The 19,109-nt window shown below is 50.5% G+C and overlaps 11 protein-coding genes across 11 annotated transcripts; 2 read left to right on the top strand and 9 right to left on the bottom strand.

Moving 5' to 3' along the window:
• JCM6883_004442 (uncharacterized protein) lies at positions 1-883 on the bottom strand (the record flags this gene model as incomplete). The annotated part of the gene is made up of 2 exons (XM_076635044.1): positions 1-381; positions 455-883. Coding segments are annotated over 2 exons (810 nt in total), but the record flags the coding sequence as incomplete, so codon positions are not given.
• A 691-nt stretch (positions 884-1,574) lies between these two features.
• On the bottom strand, positions 1,575-2,509 carry JCM6883_004441 (uncharacterized protein; the record flags this gene model as incomplete). The annotated part of the gene is made up of 2 exons (XM_076635043.1): positions 1,575-2,015; positions 2,087-2,509. The coding sequence occupies 2 exons, from the start codon at positions 2,507-2,509 to the stop codon at positions 1,575-1,577; spliced, it is 864 nt and encodes a 287-aa protein (XP_076485000.1).
• A 688-nt stretch (positions 2,510-3,197) lies between these two features.
• On the bottom strand, positions 3,198-4,145 carry JCM6883_004440 (uncharacterized protein; the record flags this gene model as incomplete). The annotated part of the gene is made up of 2 exons (XM_076635042.1): positions 3,198-3,654; positions 3,709-4,145. 2 exons carry the CDS (start codon positions 4,143-4,145, stop codon positions 3,198-3,200), a joined length of 894 nt encoding a protein of 297 aa, XP_076484999.1.
• A 418-nt stretch (positions 4,146-4,563) lies between these two features.
• JCM6883_004439 (uncharacterized protein) lies at positions 4,564-5,493 on the bottom strand (the record flags this gene model as incomplete). Its single annotated transcript, XM_076635041.1, has 2 exons — positions 4,564-4,998; positions 5,062-5,493. 2 exons carry the CDS (start codon positions 5,491-5,493, stop codon positions 4,564-4,566), a joined length of 867 nt encoding a protein of 288 aa, XP_076484998.1.
• Positions 5,494-6,169: 676 nt separating this feature from the next.
• On the bottom strand, positions 6,170-6,976 carry JCM6883_004438 (uncharacterized protein; the record flags this gene model as incomplete). The annotated part of the gene is made up of 2 exons (XM_076635040.1): positions 6,170-6,607; positions 6,668-6,976. The coding sequence occupies 2 exons, from the start codon at positions 6,974-6,976 to the stop codon at positions 6,170-6,172; spliced, it is 747 nt and encodes a 248-aa protein (XP_076484997.1).
• A 567-nt stretch (positions 6,977-7,543) lies between these two features.
• JCM6883_004437 (uncharacterized protein) lies at positions 7,544-7,807 on the bottom strand (the record flags this gene model as incomplete). Its single annotated transcript, XM_076635039.1, has 1 exon — positions 7,544-7,807. One exon carries the CDS (start codon positions 7,805-7,807, stop codon positions 7,544-7,546), a length of 264 nt encoding a protein of 87 aa, XP_076484996.1.
• A 479-nt stretch (positions 7,808-8,286) lies between these two features.
• JCM6883_004436 (uncharacterized protein) lies at positions 8,287-10,264 on the bottom strand (the record flags this gene model as incomplete). Its single annotated transcript, XM_076635038.1, has 7 exons — positions 8,287-8,756; positions 8,831-9,069; positions 9,135-9,355; positions 9,415-9,504; positions 9,571-9,940; positions 10,012-10,104; positions 10,182-10,264. The coding sequence occupies 7 exons, from the start codon at positions 10,262-10,264 to the stop codon at positions 8,287-8,289; spliced, it is 1,566 nt and encodes a 521-aa protein (XP_076484995.1).
• Positions 10,265-10,379: 115 nt separating this feature from the next.
• JCM6883_004435 (uncharacterized protein) lies at positions 10,380-12,176 on the top strand (the record flags this gene model as incomplete). Its single annotated transcript, XM_076635037.1, has 2 exons — positions 10,380-10,968; positions 11,029-12,176. 2 exons carry the CDS (start codon positions 10,380-10,382, stop codon positions 12,174-12,176), a joined length of 1,737 nt encoding a protein of 578 aa, XP_076484994.1.
• A 373-nt stretch (positions 12,177-12,549) lies between these two features.
• On the bottom strand, positions 12,550-14,369 carry JCM6883_004434 (damage-control phosphatase ARMT1 family protein; the record flags this gene model as incomplete). Its single annotated transcript, XM_076635036.1, has 6 exons — positions 12,550-12,722; positions 12,855-13,019; positions 13,092-13,297; positions 13,368-13,483; positions 13,567-14,048; positions 14,114-14,369. The coding sequence occupies 6 exons, from the start codon at positions 14,367-14,369 to the stop codon at positions 12,550-12,552; spliced, it is 1,398 nt and encodes a 465-aa protein (XP_076484993.1).
• A 367-nt stretch (positions 14,370-14,736) lies between these two features.
• JCM6883_004433 (WD40 repeat domain-containing protein) lies at positions 14,737-17,061 on the bottom strand (the record flags this gene model as incomplete). The annotated part of the gene is made up of 10 exons (XM_076635035.1): positions 14,737-14,858; positions 14,958-15,093; positions 15,195-15,267; positions 15,392-15,592; positions 15,675-15,844; positions 15,929-16,135; positions 16,202-16,259; positions 16,339-16,451; positions 16,541-16,645; positions 16,891-17,061. The coding sequence occupies 10 exons, from the start codon at positions 17,059-17,061 to the stop codon at positions 14,737-14,739; spliced, it is 1,356 nt and encodes a 451-aa protein (XP_076484992.1).
• Positions 17,062-17,191: 130 nt separating this feature from the next.
• On the top strand, positions 17,192-18,246 carry JCM6883_004432 (uncharacterized protein; the record flags this gene model as incomplete). Its single annotated transcript, XM_076635034.1, has 7 exons — positions 17,192-17,228; positions 17,315-17,577; positions 17,653-17,673; positions 17,749-17,883; positions 17,955-18,034; positions 18,104-18,161; positions 18,232-18,246. The coding sequence occupies 7 exons, from the start codon at positions 17,192-17,194 to the stop codon at positions 18,244-18,246; spliced, it is 609 nt and encodes a 202-aa protein (XP_076484991.1).
• Positions 18,247-19,109: the final 863 nt, after the last annotated feature.

Here is a 19,109-nt window from a genome sequence, read left to right as displayed (position 1 = left end):
GACGTTCTTCACTTCATCCTTCTTGATTCCAGCTAATCCTTTGCGCGAGTTGCTCTTCGTTTCGGAATCCGGTGCAACGCAGCGAAGGGTGCTTTTGGAGACTTCGACAACTTGCAAGTCGAAGGTTCTGATGAAGCGAATGAAACGCAGGTTGGCACCGGAAGGGAGATCGAGGGAAACGTTGACGAGGGTGTGTTCATCTTGTTGTTCGAAGCCTGCCTCTGCCGAGATCCCCGGATGCGCAGTATCATCTCTTCGAGCTTGAGCCGGAATCGTGATGAGGGCGACGTCGTCGAGGTTCCAGTATTTTTGGGGATGGAGAGTAACGAAACGGTTGAGAGGATGGGAGACTCCGAACGCGGTCACGACTTTGCGTATAGCCTGTCACACCGGTTCAGATCGAAGTCAGTTGTCTCAGCGTGAGCAGTTCCGGAAGACTGCCGTCGCGACTCACCTCAGAAACGCCAGCGTCGTCACCATGTTTCAAGTCTTCGATTTTGTCCAGGAATTGGTTTGATCTCCAGAGATAATCTGGGAATCCATGGCGCCTCAAATAGTCCCAGCTCGTTTCTTCCATGATGCTGCATCTACATCCTGCCAGGCCTTCGCACGGATACGAGAATTGACCCAAAAATCTGTCTTCTGCATCAATCAATTCGCGCCTCACGACCCCCTTCCTGATCTCTTCCCACACTTCAATCGGTACCTTCTCGATCAAGCCTTGTAGGTTGCCTCGACTCGCCAAAGTTTCGTTTCGTTTACGAAGAAAGAGTAAATCGAAGAAACGGAAAGTCGGTTCGAGATGAGGCCACGCTTGAGCGGCTGTGAGTACGTCGGTAGCTCTGACGGTGAGTCCGTAGCCGAGGGTCGCGATAGAGGTCATGGGAGCCGGACGGAGAGGGAGAAGGAGCGAGGAGAGAAGAGAGGGAGTGAACGAAGAATGGGAGCTTCGGCTCTGACAGGTCTATGGGAGTATTTCGAGTGCTTCAGAGGTGGTCTGCAAGGTTCGCGAGAGATGTTGAGGGAGATATCGCTGTTGAGAGATGAAGCGATTTCGGGGGATGGGGATCGAGACCGCGAGATGCTTCGACGGTTCAGGCGTATCTGTAATTTAACTGTATTGGTAGCGAGAAAGAAGAGGTCGTTTTCACGTGAAGAGGAGGAGCGAGAGAGAAAAGACTCGAAACTTCCGAATTTCGTGAGCGGTCTCAGGATTCGACTTCAGACTTGGACGCAGAGTGGACAGACTCCGCTTGACGTAAATCGTCTGAGACTATCGTAGCATTCATGAGAAGCGGCAAAAGCGAGCAGAAGAAACTGATTCGAGTTTCGAGAGGAGAGTCGACCTCAGAGAAGTTCCTTTGCTGAGCAACAAAGAAGATCGCACGGGTGCATCGTCACAGTCACAGAGGCTCGATAATATTGCTCAGAGAACGAAGTTTGTTGTGAACTGCTACTTGCAAGGCGGCGAATTTAGAGAGTGAAGAGGAACGTTGAACTCTCCTCTCCTCTCCTCTCGCTCGGCTCCCAATCTAGCAGCTGACATGACTTACAGAATCACATATTGAGGTCACTCAAAACTCATGATAACACGAAGTATACAATCTCCACCGAGGTTTGATCTCTTCAACGACTCTCGTCCGGTCAAATCGCATCCCAGGCATCTTTCCCTCCCGATCGAAATTGCGTTGTGGCTTCGGTGCGACGCATTGGAGAGTCCCACTGTTTGTCTCGACGACTTTGAGGCGAAAAGTTCGAACGAAACGAAGGAATCGAAGATCGGCGTTGGAAGGAAGATCGAGAGAAACGTCGACGAGATTATGTTCATCCGGTTCGTCCCCGTTGCCAGTTTGCGCCGAGAATGTTGTATATGTCGAATCCGATCTCTTGATCTCAGAAGGGATTGTGACGAGAGCGACGCTGTCGAAGACTCGATAGTCATCCTCCGAATCGAAAGTGATAACCCGCTTGAGAGGATGAGAGAGGCCAAACGCGGCGACGAGTCGATGAAGAGGCTGCGCTCAACGTGTAACGAACGGTCAATCCTTGTTCATCGTTAGTCAATCGAGGTTGGGTGGAAACTCACTTGGTAAACGTGGTCCATCCCTAGCTCGATGGCCTCGATAGTATCATAGAATTCTGAATCGTCAAAGTAATCCGGTACTCCTTCTCTTCTCAGATAATCCCAACTGATTTTATCTGGTAGTCGCGAGTCGAAATCCTCCAAGTCATCGCACGGTCTCGCGTGATGATCTAGGAATCTGTCCTCTTGCTCTTCCATCTCGAGCATGACAGCCCATTCCCTGATCGCTTCCCACACTTCAACCGGTACGAGCTCGACCAACCCTTCCATCTTTCCTCGACTCGCTAGCGTTCCCTTCGCTTTCCGGCGCAAGATTAAATCCAAAAATCGAAAGGTCGGCTCGATGCGAGGCCAAGCTTGCGCGGCCGTAAGCAAGTCGGTAGCTCGGACTGTCAATCCGTATCCGAGAGTCGTAATCGAGGTCATCGCAGGGGATGAAGTAGAGGGAGAGATAGGGTGAGGGTGAGTGAAGGGGTGAAGAGAGATGGGAGGGCACGTCAAACTGCGGGATGAAAGGGGCGGAGGGGTCCGAGTTTGCTGCAGAGTGAATGAACGGGTTTCGAGGGATCCTTGTAGTCGTCGTGGCTCGGAAGAAGGGGAGAGAGAGATGAAGAATGGAGAAAATGGAACGGAAGGGGTGAGGGTTTGAATCGAATTACGGCTTGCTAGAGTGACGAGTTTGGCTGTATTCGATATCGTTGTGTAGATCCCAACGACGCTGCGAGATGAAGGGAAGGAGAGATGGGACTTGATCTCGAATGTTGATTGTCGGGTCACTTGGGAATGCTTCGCCGGGTGTTCGAGGCTTTCTGGGTACCGAACAGGCCGTGTTAGGACTATGCGGAGAGCCGAACCTGTCGGGAGGTTTGAAGGAGAGATGTGAAAGAGCGAAAAGTAGACGACTCTGTCCTCCGAGAGGAAACGTGGTGGAACTCGTATGCTCTCCCTTGTGTATGTTGTGGACATTCAGACTTCGTGCTACAGCTGAACAAAAGAGGAAGACAGGAAGCGTTACAGACAAACTGGAGGTGATTTCGTTACGAAGAAAAGTTCAAATGTCCTCCCTCGACTCCGGCTCTCTTCATCTCCTTTGGTACCAATGACTTGTTCCTTCTTACCAAGTCGTTACACACGTCGAATACAACTTCCAAACGGGCTTGATCTTTTTGCTGACTTCGTCTCTAACTCCATTCTTGGGCTTCGCTTCAGTCGTCGCCTTGTTCTCCTCCTCCTCCTTGTTCCTCGACTTGCTCGACTTTGGCGAGAGCTTATTGACGGACGATTCGACGACTTGTAAGTCAAACAGCTTGATGAAACGTTCGAAGCGTTGATCGATGTCGGAAGGAAGGTTTTGAAACGAAACATCGACGATCGTGTGTTCGTCTGGATTCGTGTCCCCTCCACATTCGGCAGTCGTGCAAGTTTCTCCCGAGTCATCTTCTCCGAAGGCTGAGGGTGCAGATATCAAGGCGAGTACCGAACGATCAGATAGAAAAGTCCAATCCGTTTCCGTATGAATCGCTTTGTCGAGGGGGAGAGCGAGACCGAAATTGGACAGCAAACTTCTCATGCTCTGTCGGCAGAGTATTTAGCCTCGTGATTCGAGCAGGGAAACATGAACGAACTCACAAGAGCGATGAGGTTCGTCCCAGTTTTGAATGGCATCCCGATAAAATTCGTCCGCTCCACCTTCGCAACCATAACAATGATCGAAGTTCATTGCGGTATAGTTCAACCAAGTGACACGTTCCCAGTGAGGAGGTCGGAGTTGGCACGTCGGATCGACGCAGAAGAGAGGACCTAGGAGACTGTCTTGCGCCCCGGCGAGTTCTTCCTTGACGAGCCAATGACGAATTTCTTCCCAGACCTCGTTCGGTAGTCGAGTGACCGGTCCATCTCCCATATCCGTGCTACTGACTAGCCCTCCTTTACGACGACGGAGGAAAACGAGATCGAAGAATCGGAATGAATGTTGTAGACGAGTCCAAGCATCGGCAGCGAAGACGAGTGAGGCAGATCGAACAGTGAGGCCGTAAACGAGTGTGGCTTCCGCACGGCACATCTTGAGAAGAGAGAGAGGGGAGAGAGACTGTTTGGAGGTTGAGTGACTCGTCGAGAGGAGAGCACGTAGTGCGGCGGAAGGAGTCGGTGAACTATGAGCTGACGTGGTTGAGAAGAATCGAAAGCGGAAACAGGCGGAAGTGGGTGAAAGGTGGAGGGGAGAAAGAGAGAAAAATTCGAGAGGTGAACTTTCTCGCGTTCCGCCTGACAGTCCGACTGAGATCGATGAAGCCTGTAAAACATTCGGGTTGCTGCTTCTTCCACGTGACTGGCGGTCAACAGAACTCGCTCCCGGGGCAAACAAGCGATGTAGCGAAACTTCGCACGAAATCGTCGAACAAGTGCTCAATCCTTCTCTCAAAACTCTTTCGTTCGAATTGACAACGCCACATCACATCAAACACTCCACAGACAAGTTCTCAGTAATCGGCCCAACACGAAGTATACAACATCCACCTCGGTTTGATCTCCTTGGCGCTCTTCACTTCCTCCTGCTTGATTCCAGACAATCCTTTGCGAGAGTCGTTCTTCGAGTCGGGGTCCGGAGCGACGCAGCGAAGGGTACTTTGAGAGACTTCGACGACTTGGAGGTCGAAAGTTTGGATGAAGCGACGGAAGCGAATGTCGGCATCGCGAAGAAGATCGAGGGAAACATTGATCAGGGTATGTTCGTCTTGTTGATCGTACCCAGCTTTCGCCGAGATGGTAGCGTGCAAGGAGTCTTGCCTCTGAGCTCGACTCGGGATGGTGAGGAGAGCAATGTTGTCGAGTTCGTACCAGCTTTCGGGATCGGTCGTAATGAGGCAGGAGAGAGGATGAGCGAGTCCGAACCCGGCGAGGAGTTTTTGAACAGGCTATCGTGACACTGTGCGTTAGGCCTACGGGACAGATAGCAGGAGAAAGATGAGACTTGCAACGAAATCGTTGGGGTTTTGATCCATAAAGCGACCAAGCATATCAAGCCACGCATCGTCTTGCTCCAGCCACTTCGAGAGATGGCTACCCAAGACTACCTTCCTGACGAATTCCCAGCTTATCTTCGCCGGGTAGTCGCCTTCGAACTCTGGGTCCACAAAATACTCGCTAAACGGTTCCAACCATTTGTCTTCCGCATCCTCCTTCTCCGCAAACGCAGTCCAGTCTCTGATGTCTTCCCATACCTCGACTGGCACTTGGTCGACCAACCCTTTCATCTTTCCTTGACACGCCAAAGTTCCGTTTCTTTTGCGGAGGAAAAGCAAGTCGAAGAATTTGAAGGTTTGTTCGATCGCGGGCCAAGCTTGAGCGGTGGTGATGAGTTCAGGAGCTAGTACGGTGAGTCCGTAGCCGAGAGTCGTGATCGAGGTCATCGAGAGGAAGGAGGAGAGGGAGAGGTTAGTTGAGAGAGAAAGAAGGGTTCGAGGGCGAGCGACTGAGGTCTGGTTGACTTCTGATAGTCTATGAGGGTCTCGGGAGTGGTTCTGATTACTGCTCGAAAGCTGTTGGACGAGAAATCGGCGTCTGGAGATGAAGCAACTTTGGGCGACTGAGGTCGAGGATGCGGCTCGATTGACTCGTGTGATGTGATATCGGGCTTATGTCTGGTTGCGAACAGAAGGCGGAGTCGTTTGGGCTGAGATGGGAGAGAAAGAGAGGAGAGAAGAGACAAAGTCGAGGACTTCGCTCATCGTGCAGTGTCGGCACGAGTCGGTCTGTTACTCGAGCTCTCGCAAGATATTATCTGCGCGGACTCGGTAGACATGCCGCAGGAAGTGAACGAGCGATCGAAAGAAAAGGCATTGCATTGCGAAACTTTTGCGAAAGCTCGCTTCGAGTCGTTCTCCTGCTAGTTCCTCGTTCCTTTTGCCACAAGCTGACTGGTAGCGCTTGAACAGTTCCGGCAAGCAACTATACGATGGTAAAGTGCAAAGAGAAAACAGAAAATCAAAACGCCGGAGTGAAAAAAGTAAAACTTGCAAAAAGAAGAACTCGTCCTTCTGTATTCACCGACTGTCCCTGCGTTGGCTTCGTCATTCCCCCTCGCTTCTACCAAAAACCCTCGCACGTGAGCCAAAGTCGCCAGCTCGGATCAATTTTGGTCGTAACTTCTGCCTTGACTCCGTTCGCTGAGGATGCCCGTAGTTTCTTCGTCCCTTTAGGCTTTGCCGTATCTTCACTTTCGTGGACAAGCGTATTGACTGACGAATCGATGATTTGGAAATTGAAAAATCGGATGAAACGAACGAAGCGCTGATGGATATCGCTAGGGAGCTTGAAAGAAACGTCAGCAATCGTATGATCATCTGGCTCGTAGCCTCCACACTTGGCGCTAACAATGGAACCATCGATAGACCCTTCCTTGAAGCGCGCGGGAGCGGCGATGAGTCCCAAATGGGAGGCGAGGCTTTCCAAGATGTAATCGCGAACGATCGGACTGGCAAAGGGCAACGCGAGACCGAATTGGGAGGTGATGTCCTTCAAGTTCTGTCGCATTGAGCAAGTGTCAGAGCACCTTACCGTGAGAAACGATGAGAGTGAGCTTACTTTAACCGTTGTTTCGCTCCAACACGAAATCTCCTCGTCCCCCCATTCCCTGAGACTCTCCAAGCAATCCTCGCACCAGGGGTTCGGAATATCTAATGTTTTCGACCATCGAACTTGATCTCTGACCGGTGGTCGGGTGTCACAAGTTGGGTCATCGCAGAAGAGAGGTCCGATAAGAGCATCTTCCGAATCTTCCATCTCTTCCTGAACGAGTTCATATCGAATCATCTCCCATACCTCGTTCGGTACTCGAGTGACCGGTCCATCCTGCAACCCTCGCTTATTGACGAGGCCTCTCTTCCTCCTCATCCTTCGACTTGCTCGTTCTTTGGCCGAGCTTGTTGACGGATGACTCGACGACTTCCAAATCGCACAGTTTGATGAGGCTTTCGAAACGCTGATCGATATTGGCTGGAAGATTATCGAAAGAAACGTCGACAATCGTATGCTCGTCCGGTTTTTCATCTCCTCCACATTCAGCAGTCGCGAGAGCTTCGTCGGTGTTTCCTCGTTCGAACTCGGCAGGCGAAGAGATGAGGGCGAGTGTCGAGCGGTCAGGGTGATCGTGCCAGTCTGTGGTTGTGAGAATCGCTTCTCGTAACGGAAACGTAAGACCAAAATTTGACAATAGGTTTTTGACGTTCTGGTTACTCCGTTGAATCACTGTCAATATTGCACAGAGCTGAAGGAGAGGGAGAGGAGACTCACCGAACGGTGCGGTTCACCGAACTCTTGCATCGCGTCGCAACAAAATCCAGACATCGCCATTCCGCATCGAGGACATCCTGCGAAGCTCGTAGATGTGAAACTTGACCAAGTGACTCGCTTCCACGGCGGTGGTCGGACTCGACAGAGTGGGCTGTCGCAGTAGAGATGTCACAAGAGAGAATCTTCCGAATCTGCGATTTCCTCCTTGACTAGCCAACGTTGAATTTCCTCCCAGACCTCGTTCGGCACCATAGTCACAGGTCCATCTCCCATGTCCATGCTACTGACTAGCCCTCCTTTACGACGACGGAGGAAGACGAGATCGAAGAATCGGAACGAATGTTGCAGACGAGTCCACGCATCGGCGGCGAAGACGAGCGAAGCGGAACGGACAGTGAGACCGTAAACGAGTGTCGCATTCGCCGTGCACATGTCTAGGACAGGGAGGGAGGGGTCTCGAAGGGTTGAATAACGAAAGTCGATGAGGTCGATCAGCTGGGCAGGCGGGACTCGCGATACGCTGTGGAGCTAGATGACTGTTTCGTAGTTTGAGGTCCGAGGGGCGTGTTGTCGAACGAGCCTGAGATGAAAAGGAGAGAAAGCGAACTTGCAAATTCTTGGGTCGTCGAGGTCGCGAAAGTTCAGCGGGGGACAGCTTGAGCTGCTGGACAGTATACAGTGATCCTACGACATCTCCAACAGTCACCAGGGGGTACATTCGGCGAGAAGAACGAATTTCTGGCAAGAGGGCGAAAGAAGAAGAACGAATCCATACAGAACTGAGAACCGAGAGAGAGATACGACACGGATGACAGACTGAAACATAAACGACAGAACAAACATACTAGTAGCGGTATATGATATCGAGCGCGATCGTTGCGAGTCTCGGAACAAAGTATCGAGCTCGGTTTTCAAACCCTTTCCTCCCCTCTCCGCTCTTCTTCCTCCCCTCCGTCCCCTTCTTCTTCCTCCTCTGCCTCAGAGCCCAACTCGTCGTCTTGTCGAGAGTCATTCAGAGCTCCCGGACTAGTCCCGACGAGTAAATAACCCCCAGTCGCAATCCTATACTTCCCGATACTCGCCGTTCTCGTCCTCCCGTTCGCCGGTCGAACCTCTCCATTCCTCCCCGTCCCGGTCGTCGTCTTGAACGTCGTTGGGAATGGCAGTGAATGGTTGGGGAGAATGATTCGGGTCGTTGGGGAGACTGAGAATGAGGAGGATGTAGGTCGGGGAGCGATCTCGAGGACTGAGACGGGAAGAGACGGAGAGCTGGACGATGGAGTTTCAGTGGACGAGGAATCGGGTGAGTGAGGAGCGGGTTGGGCAGAGGGAGAGGAAGGTTTCGAAGGTTGAGAATCGTCCCTTGTCAATAAATAGACTCCTGTGAACCCGATCACACCTATCAGTCTTTCTGAGAACTCATCATCATGGACTGAAACGGAAATCGGTGCTTACCCGTTGCCGAAACGACGCAACCAAATCCGAAATTGAGTAAACTTTGACCGCTCATGCCTTCGAAATCTCGATAAAGAATCGCACTCCCTACGATCGAACTGACCGCAAAAGTCATATATTGAGTAGGGATTACTATACGGGATTCGAATCGTTGTAGGGATTTATTGATGAAATTGACTTGGAGGAACGCGGTGGAAAGTAGGACTAGGAGGAGTGGATAGGTTATGATCTCTTTGAACCTGATCAACATCACGCATCTCATCAGCTTCAGAAGCGAGTACAGATGAGACGAGAGGTTGCTCACATGCCAATCCCGAGGGAATTGAGGAAACTACTCAACGATTTCGTACTCAATACACAAAACGCTCCCGCTAAAGCACATAACGTCAAATCGACCAGTACGAAACGATCTCCGTATCGGGTTTGAGAGACCCAGGCGAGGAAAGAGATGAGGATTATGGAGGTGATGGAGTAGGCGAGGAAGAGGGGTTTACGTAGAGCTTCGACGAGCTCAGGGGGCGTGATCTAACGTCGACTGAGTGTGAGGAGGAAGTCGAGAAAGGCAGAGAGAGGGAGACACGCACTTTCTTATCGGAACTCTTTGAAGAGTAAACGACTGTAGCTCCTCCGATTAAACTGATCCCGATCCCAATGAGATCCTTCTTCCTAAACGGCTGCATCGTATCAAGTGTCAACTTTCAACTCCTTCTCTACTGAAGTAGAGAGGGCAAGTGAGTCACTTCTCCAACAATCGCCGGAGCGAGGAAAACATTCGCGATCAACGCCGTCATTCCCAACGGAGCGACCAAACTAGTCGGCGCAAACCCATACGCGAGGAAATTACCCGCTTCTCCGAGATTGATGAGGAGGAACCCGAATAGCCAGAGAGGGGAACGGATGAAGCCTTTATCGGTTCGAGGTCGATTCGGAGAAGAAGAGGATTTGCTCTGTCGCGAACGAGTCGATGCGTGTGAGAGCGTTCGACGAGGTTGTGAAGGAGGAGAAGGAGCGATGACGGCTACTCGAACGGAGGGAGTAGGGGAGGCTTCGAGAGGTTCAGAGAGGGAACGAGAATAAGGAGGAGGGATTTTGTTGGTCGATGAAGAATCACTGAAACGTTTAACGAGTGTGAGTCCACTTCGGCAAGGTCAGAGGTTCGCTTACTCTGCGAAGGGACTCACACAACGATCAAAGGAGTGCGTTCATTTGGAGGAGTCGATCTATCCCGTTTCTTCTCGCTGCCCGCTGGATGTGCGCGCTTGATATGTGCCAACCTATTCAATCGAGAGTCATTTCAGCAAGAAAGGACGGGCGGGAGAGAGCTGTGGAAGGGAGAGGATTGTTGACGCACCTTTCGACGTTCAGGCCAGCGCTGATAAGCGTGTTGGCCCCTATAGCAATCGCCACCCCGATCAAAGACGATGTACCTTCCATCTGCGCGCTCCTCTAGGCGATCGGTAGCCTAGCGATAGCGAAAAGGTGATGATCAAGATGAAATGAGCGAATCTCTCCTCTCTTTCCCGCTCTCCACTCACTCGGCTTCGAAGCGATGTTACCAACTCAACAATTAGAACACCGTAGACAGCGACTAGCTCGATTACAAGAAGAACGGGATAGTCAACTCGATCCGGTGTCCGAACCCGTCATCTCCTCTCCCTCTCCCGCTCCCTCCTCTTCTACCACGACTCCACCTCCTGCAGCTCGATCTACTCCTCGACGTACAGTCTCCTCGATTCCTGGAGAGAAAACCTGTTGGATCTGTTACGAAACCTCACTCGAATCTCCCTCGCGACCGTTCATTCACGCCTGTTCCTGTTCCCTCCTCGTTCACCCCGATTGTCTCCTCGAATGGATCTCTACGAAAACTTCTTCTTCTTCTTCGGGTCCGAAGTGTCCAGTTTGTGCAACTCCGATCATCGTACAAGAGAAGAGTTCAGAGTTCCTCAAGATTTATAGGAAATTCGTTAGGAAGTTGCATAGGTTGTCGATTGTGGCGACGGTAGGGGGAGTCGCGGCGAGTGGTTGGTTCGTTGCGAGCGCGTATGGGATGTGGGCTTTGAGGGTTTTCATGGGGGATCAAGTTGCGAGAGCTTTGTTGGAAAGAGAATCGTTGAAGAAAATTCCATTCAAACTTTGGTGTACGCTTCACTTTCCTTCTCTCACACGTCTCTCCCTACTTACTCGTTCGTTCCCGACAGTGAATCTACCATTAATCCCATTCGCATTAATCCTCTCCCGCACACCCCTAATCGATTCTCTCCTTCCCTTCCTTCCCCTGACTCTCGCACTCTCCACTCACTCCTCCTCTCCCTCCTCGCACTACCCCCACTTGCCTTCCTTCCTCTCCCTCTCGCCTTTACTTCCCCATCCCGATCCCCTCGGCCTTTCCGACCTCTCGTTGAAATTCCCCCCTTCTCCAACTCTCACGATCTGCCTGATCCCTTGGTTGAGAATCCTGTATTTCCGCACGAGATCGAAATTGTTCAGGAGGGTTCTTGGGCAACAGAAAAGGTTCAAGGGTTTGGCGGGGATGATGGAAGAGGCGGCGAGGGAGGAACAAGCGACTTGGGAAGTTTTAGGTCAATCACCCACTTCTCCCACTACCACTGAACGAGCTGGAGGAGAGGGAGGAGAGAGAAGGGAAAGGGGAATGAGGAATGGGATTGAATTAGTCGCTGAATTAGAATACGAATACGTCGAATCGGAAGAAGAATCCGCCTCCTCTTCCGAATCTGAACATTCCGATCATCCACTCGACGCTGAAACCCCTCAACGTCCCCAACGTCCTCATCGTCATCGTCATCGTCAACCTCGCCAACAACAACAAGAAGACGACACTCCCGCCGCTACAGCCCCGGATCCCCCTTCATCCCTCCGAATCGGAATCGGTCGACTCACCTCCCTCCTCCTCGGTGCACTCCTTTACCCAGCTCTCTCGTCCCTCGTTGGTTCGGGACTCTTTTGGCTCGCTACGAGAGGAGGGTCGAAGACGCATCCTCCTTCGGTACCGATCAAAACTTTACGGAAAATCCTCGGAATCTCTACGTTAATCGCCTCCTCTTCCTCCGCTTCAAGCTCTTCGGTTTCATCAGCTCTTTCCTTCCTGAACCCATTCTCGGCACTCCTTCCCACGACGACCCTCTCAGGAGTAGGCGCAGCAGGAGCAGCAGAAATGGGGAAAGTTGTAGATCCGGTATGGATTAGGAACACGATCGGAGGAGGATTAGTACTAGTCATTAGAGATGCGTTGGAATTGACGGTCGGGGTATTGGAGAAGAGGAGGAAGGAGAGTAGGAGGATTGTAGAGAGGGAGATTGGGGAGGGTTTGTCTTTACTCAGAGAATAGAGGGAACAGAAGGACGGTGTGACGTGTTGGAGCGAGCAAGATGTGAAGGATGCCGCTTGAGCGGAAGAGGATGGAATCGGGGAAATGATTGTTCTGCGGTTTGCCCGGGTTTTTGTAAAAGGGTTTTGAAACCGTTTGTGTCTGTACAAAATCGTCTTTCGTTTCTTCTGCAATCTCTCTTCCTTCCTGATTGCAATCGTCCCACTCTCTTCTACTCTCTCGTACCTTCTTCTAATTCGGCACAGCGGTTCCCTTCCAACGAGAGTAATGCAAAAAAGAACGATAATTGTTACTTTTCATTCAATACTCCATCCATCCAATCTATCTATCCTCCCCATTTTCCCTCTATCTGCTACTACGAGACGAGACAAGTCTATTCGTTCTCTCTCCCGGCAAAAGAAACTACAGCGTATTTCCCATTAACCCTCCAAGTCCCCTTCCCTTCTTTCTCATCTAATTCTTCCGCTTTACCCGGTGATAATCCTACGACCGTATCCGCTTTCAAGGTACGAAGACTTAGGAGGTTGATCTTTCCTCCGAGGGGACCTGTTCCGTCACCCTCCCTCATCGTCAATACTCTCCCTTTCACCAAACTTGCCCACACGAGACAAGGAAGCAGAAGAGAGCAGGGAAAAGAGATGGGAAGAGGAATAGCAGAGATTGGGAACGACGACGTACCAAGAGCGTCCTCGAATGATCCGGAAGGTTCCCACCAAGCATCACTAACCAATTTCCTATAATTCAAATCCCCTTTAAAAATCACCAATTTACTCTTCTTGAACTCCTCCAATAACTCGGGTGCCACTAGGGGTAAATCACTGAACGGGTACGGACTCGTCCAAACTATCCCCCCAACAACTCCATCAGCACTCACTCTTCAACTCGGGAGAGGGAGAGAAGGAGAAAGGGACAGACATTCAGCGAGTTCCACAGATTTGTTACCGGATCCTTCACCCATTTGGAGTGAACGGGGTACGGATAATTCGAATTGACCTGATTCTACGTAACCTTTCCAACGAGTTACGAGGGTCTCAAGTTCTTGCTGGTCAGAGGAGGATAGGGAGGGGAAGAACAAGGGGTCGGAGAGGGTAGAGAAGAGGATTTCGAAATCGTGAGGTAATCTATAACTCACTCAATCACACTCTCACCGTCAGTGTACAGTGAAGAGAGGAGGGAAGGGAAAAAACGTACACGTCGGAAACGAACCAAGGGATTAGTTTTGGGTGAATAACGACTTTACGTGCGAATGGAGTCAAGGTGATCAGGAAATCGGCTAGTACCAAGTCCGTAAAGAGTTCGAATCCCGACTGAGAGCACAAAGAACAATCGAAGAAACGAGTTTGATCAGTATCGCAAACAGATTTCCTCGAAAACAGATCCAAGTGCTCACATTATCCAATACTATATCGAATCGTTCATCTTTCGAATCTTTAACATGTTCCCAAGCTTTCTCCAAATCGTCCCTCAACGTGTACTCCCTCCCCCTCTCGACAGATTGTAATTCCTGAATTTGTTCATGCGTCAAACTCGTCAAAAGACTCAAATCCGTCGCGTTACCCCACAACATAGTTTCCATCATGATCCTCCAATCCCTCCTCAACTCCCCTTTATCCTCTACTCTACCCTTCTCGACGAGTTCGTTCAGAGTTGACGAGAGTTGAACGACCGAAGTGGAGGATGATCGCCAGGTGGAGAGCTTTTGAGAAGAGAAAGGATCGAAGGAAGTGAAGTGGGTGGAGAGGGAGAAGAAGGAACGGAGGAGTCGGTAGAGGTAACATTCTGCGAAGAGCCAGGAAGCAGTGAACCAAGTTTTCCCTTCCTGTCTCGCTAACTCCTCGTTATAGACAGCGTGATCATGTGGGTATCCCGTATCTACCCAAAGTTCTTCTAGTCAGTCTCTCGTTTGAACAATGACTGGAAAGGGAACAACTAAGTACCTTCGAGCGGTTTGAGAGGTTTATCAGTCTTGATCTCATAAATCAATCCACTCATTTTCTCAATCAATTCCTTTCCCTCCTTAACCTTATCCTTATCCTCCTCTTTGTCACTCGAAGAGAGTTGATGGTTGAGTTTAGAAAGTTCATCGACGATCCCAGTCAAGATCTTGGGCCAGCGAGTTTTCGTCGACTCGCACGCGAAAGAATAGGGTTGAGAGGCACTCGAGACGGGAACGGGTGGGATCCAGTGAGGCATGATTGAAGAATGGGGAGTTCGGAGATGAGGAGAGTGATGACGAGCTGGAGTGGGAGAGAGACGGCTAAGGGAGAGTAGCGGGTCGCTGGACGATAGAGAGTAAATGGATGCTCGAGTCCACAAGAAGATGCGGACGAAGGAATGGTAGAGTAAGAGAAAGAAGTGTTCGCTCGCTATCGATTTCGCAAGGTCCGATGATCGCACCTTGACTTCCCTTCACGACAAGCAGTCAGGACGAACATAGGATATGTAGCACCGTAAACTAAACTTCCGAACAACCAAACAAACCCAAACTAACCGACGAAAAAATACCGATCAAATAAACGAAAAACTCCTCCTTCTCCTCCTTCCTTCCTCCTCGTCGAGATTAGTTCATGATCCCCCTCGCAGCGTTCCAAGCTTCCCTCGTAATAAAACCCTGTTGTACCAATACCGCAACCAATAAAATCAATAGTGTTAACCAAATTATCGTCATTTTATTCTCTCCACCTATTTTTCGTCCCTCTCCACGATTCTTTGTCAGCTTACTCGTTCTCTCTCTCTCTCTCAAGGGAGAAGGGAGAGGGAGGGAAAAAGGAAGGGACGAACCTCGTTCGGATGGGGAAGGAACCTTGATGATTCTGAGAGAATTGTCGGCGGAACCGGAAACGAGTAATGAAGAAGAAGGGTTGAAACGGAGTGAGGTGGAAGGGAAATCATGCGCTTTAAGGATCGTCATGATTGGCTAGCAGTCGCATCGATCATTGCGAGAGAGAAAGTCAGCGAGATGAGGAGAGAAAGAGAGAGAAAGAAGGAGAAGAAGGGAGAGAGATTGGGGAGACGTACGCGCAGAGTAATAGCATCTAGAATCCCGATTGAAAGGTCTGAACTACCGTATGCTAAAAGGGTTCCATCCTCCCTACAAAAAAAAAAATCAATCATCCCCTCTCTCAATCTCCATCAGCTCTCTATTTTCTTTCGTTCTTTCAAAAATGAAGAAGGGAATGAATGAAGCAGAGGCAGGGAAAGGATGGGAGACATACGAGATATCGAAACTCGTTACCGGTTTATTCCCTACCATCCTAGTTTTATTCAATTTCCATTCTTTCGTATCCCACAAACTCACAAAACTCTTCTTATCCCCTCCTTTTCCCTTTCCTCCTCTCTTTTTCCGTGGTCCGGAAGATGAGGGAATAGAGTTGACGACGGTGTAGAGATTCGTTGAGGTGGATTGTCGACCGAACCTGGAGAACCGAACGTAAAAACTGTCAGAGAAGGGAAGAAGGAGGAAGAGGAAGGGAGAAGGGAGGAGAGACGGAGACGGACTTGGCTGCTCGGAAAGTACAAGCTAGCTCCTTTTTGAGGATTGGTCGTTCGATTACTTGTAATGGTTCGAATTCATCCTCCTCCTCGTCGTCGTCATTCTTCTTCTTCTCCGAGCTTGTTGTTGGTGTTGTTGACCAAACGCATAATTTTGTCGAACTAGTTCCTACCAACTACACTCCATCGCCCCATTCTCCTCCTCAGTCAGTCTCCAGATGCAGTCAAAGAGAGAGGAGGGAGAAAGGGGAGAGACGGACCATATCCCCCTTATCGTTAAAATCTACATCGAAAATCTCTTCCCCTTCATAAAACCTCTTCCCTTCACTCTGCTGACTCGGTGATAATTGCGGTAACACTTCTGAGAGATTCGGGAGCGATAGGAGGGATAATTGGGAGGAAGTTGAACCGAGCGCGAGGAGAGGAGGCGTCAAAGGATTCCGGGGCCGAGAGAACGTTGTGACTTTCTACGGAACGCACGAAGAGAGAGTCAGAGGAGGGAACTGGAAGGGAGGAGAGGGGAAGAAAGGTACTTGGTAGTGATCTGGATCGAGGGATTCGAGAGTTTGTTTCCGGTTTTCGAAAGTAATCCTACTCACTCCACGAAAACTCCCCTCATCAGCCGTCGGAATCTCGGGGTAAGTATGAACAGTGAGAGGGTGTTGCTTACGTAGATTCACCATCGTCTGATGAATCTGTATATCTAAACATTCTCAAGTTTTCATTCTTCCCTTCCTTCAAACTATCCAAATCTGAATTTATTCCCGCTGCGATCGTTTTACTCTGTCCGAATGCTCTCCCCGATTCAGATCAGCGTCTCGTCTTTCGTTTCAAATGGGAGAAGAAGATCAGGGAAGGAAGAAGAAACGAACGGGTCGATGAATCGCGATCGTCATGGGTGCATCTTCTTGTTTCGAGAGTTCGTGCTCCGTGATTAGGGAGAGTTGCTTCTTTGTTAAATCGATCTTGTACATAGACTGTACTCGTCGTGGGTTGAGGAGAGAGGTTAGAGAACGAGAGTTAGTACGACGCGTTCTTCCTCGAGAGTTCCTTCCTCGCTGGTCCTTCCATGACGGCAGTAGCTGCTCCTTCGTGAGCTCCCGGTTGCTTCTAACCCGTCGACCACGCGTAGACACGGAGATCCGTACCCCTCATGGCCCAAACATCTCGAACAACAATCCTCCCATCAACCCTTCCTTTCATGCAGTAAGTGCGAGCTCACCAATCTATTCTTGACTCCCGTCCTCGAACTACCCCCACCCCCAGCCAAGACGACGTCCTGATCCGAAGTGAACGCGATTGAATAAACTGGGAATTTCACATCGAGGCTGAAATGTTGGCCTGTTGAACCTGGTTCGGCCGATAGCAGTGTCGGAGTTGGTTCGGAAGGCATCGCGTTAGAGCTGTCAGTCGAAGGGTTGATGGAAGAAGGGAAAGATGATGATGATGAAACTGTTTGCGCATCTCTCTCCCTCTCACTCACCACGAACTCGGTCCTGACAGAAATACACAAGGAGGAGAGCATGGCAGAATCTAATTTCCGAACAAACTTAGCAGGCTGTAAGCATCCCTCTTCACTTCCCCTCTCTCCGTCATCGCCTCCCTCTCCCTCTCCTCTCCCAGTGCTGACTCTCTCTCCTCCCCAGTCCGCTGGGCTCAATCCACAACCGATGATTCCGCCCCTTCGAGTGAATCCTCCCCTTTCCTCACCCGCTTCACTTCCGCCCTCTCCTCTGGAATTCCCCTCCGATCCAACGACCGTTCGAACGAAGAAGAAGCCTATTTCGCCCTTTCTAGATGGGAAAGGTTCCTCGGGTTCTTGATTTGTACCCTAGGAGCGGGGGCTTGTTTCATGTTGAGTTTCTTTGTGGGACTGCCATTGTTGGCGGTTAAACCTAGGAAGTTCGCTGTAAGTCTCTCTGTCGAACCTTCATCTGTGCTCTGACAATGTGGAGTAACTGATGGGTAACGAGGGGAGTTACAGGTTTCGTTCTCCCTTGGATCCGTTCGTCGAATCTTCCCATTTTCTTTTCCCCTTTTTTCCTCTTCCGCCGGAACTGACGCTCGGCCGCTCGTGTAGATCCTTTTCATGATCGGTTTCTCGATCCTTTCCGGTCCCCTCGCCCATCTCAAGCACTTGTTCTCCTCCGAACGACTCCCCTTCACCGCCGCTTATTTCGGAAGTTTATTCCTCACGTTGTTCTTCGCTCTCGTCGTACGTTCCCTGCTCCCTTCGCTTATCAGTGAGTGAGACATAGCACTAATTGGTGGATCGGGACCGGACAGAGACACGCTTATTTCGCAACCTTGATTTGCGCCGTGATTCAATTCGCTGCGTTGGTTTTCTACTTTGTTTCGTATTTCCCGTGCGTACTCTGCCTTTTCTCTCGTATCGAGTAACCGAAGTCGCTGATGAATGAGACGGGTGTCAACAGGGGAGGGTTCCAGACGTTGTCGTTTGGATCGAGAATGGCACTGAGGGGTGCATCCTCCGTGAGTTTCTCTCCCGCGACGAGAGACAGGGAACACATAGCTGATAGGTTTTTCCTTTCGATGCTTACAGTATCTTCCGGTCTGAACGTAGCGAATCGAAAGGCTCAATTCGGTCCAAGAGGAGGGTGAAGTAGAGGCAGAAACGAGAGTAAAGGTCGTAAATTGTTGTAAAAACTAATTGGTCACCCACCGCGAATGGCTCTACTCTGTAGAAGGCGACGGTCTCCATGTCGAGCGAGCAGCTCAGGAGAAGCTCAAAACTCTTGAGCTGCGGAAACGCTCGAGCCTCTTCTGACGACAACCGGATTTTTCGGCCTTTCTCTCTCTTTCCTTCTTCGTGTCACTTCTTACCTCGTCCTCCCGTTGGTTTGTACTGGCCGCTCTGTCTGTAAGTTCACTCTCTCTTCAACTGAACTACAGGGTCGAAGACTGACCACTCATTCACTCTCCGCGAGTTCCACAGTTTTCACTTCAAAACCCGCTTCTCGTCTTTCAGCTACTCGGCGGGCGATCGATCTCAGTATCGTACCTTGATGGGCTGAAGTCACACTCATGGTGAGTCTCCCCTTCTCTGGTCGATTCTCATCCGACAGCACCTACCTCTTTTTTTTCCCCTTGTTCCCAATGGCTGACAAGCCCGTACAGTCGTCTTACTATAGATGCAAATCTACTCAACTTCGATTAACAACCCCCTCCGTCGTCGCAACCGAGATTTCACGAACTCCCCTCTAGAGGTCCACGCACCTTCCCCGTTCCTTTCCTTCCTTCAGTCGCCCTCTCTTCTCGATCACTCTGCGCTTCTGTCGGTAGAATCAGGAGGGCTTCAATGGAGATCAAGGTATCTCGTTCCAAATTGGGTTCCAAGCTCGCTCGCTTGATGCACTTGCTACTTTACCTTGGAGCGAGTGCAGTCGAGACAGAATAGCTTGGAATCTCTATCTGGGACGC

The sequence above is a fragment of the Sporobolomyces salmoneus genome (assembly GCF_050403485.1).
Source record: "Sporobolomyces salmoneus JCM6883 DNA, S_salmoneus_JCM6883_v1_ctg80, whole genome shotgun sequence".
In the NCBI taxonomy this organism is placed as follows: Eukaryota; Fungi; Basidiomycota; class Microbotryomycetes; order Sporidiobolales; family Sporidiobolaceae; genus Sporobolomyces; species Sporobolomyces salmoneus.
This window is presented reverse-complemented; position numbering and strand designations above follow the sequence as displayed.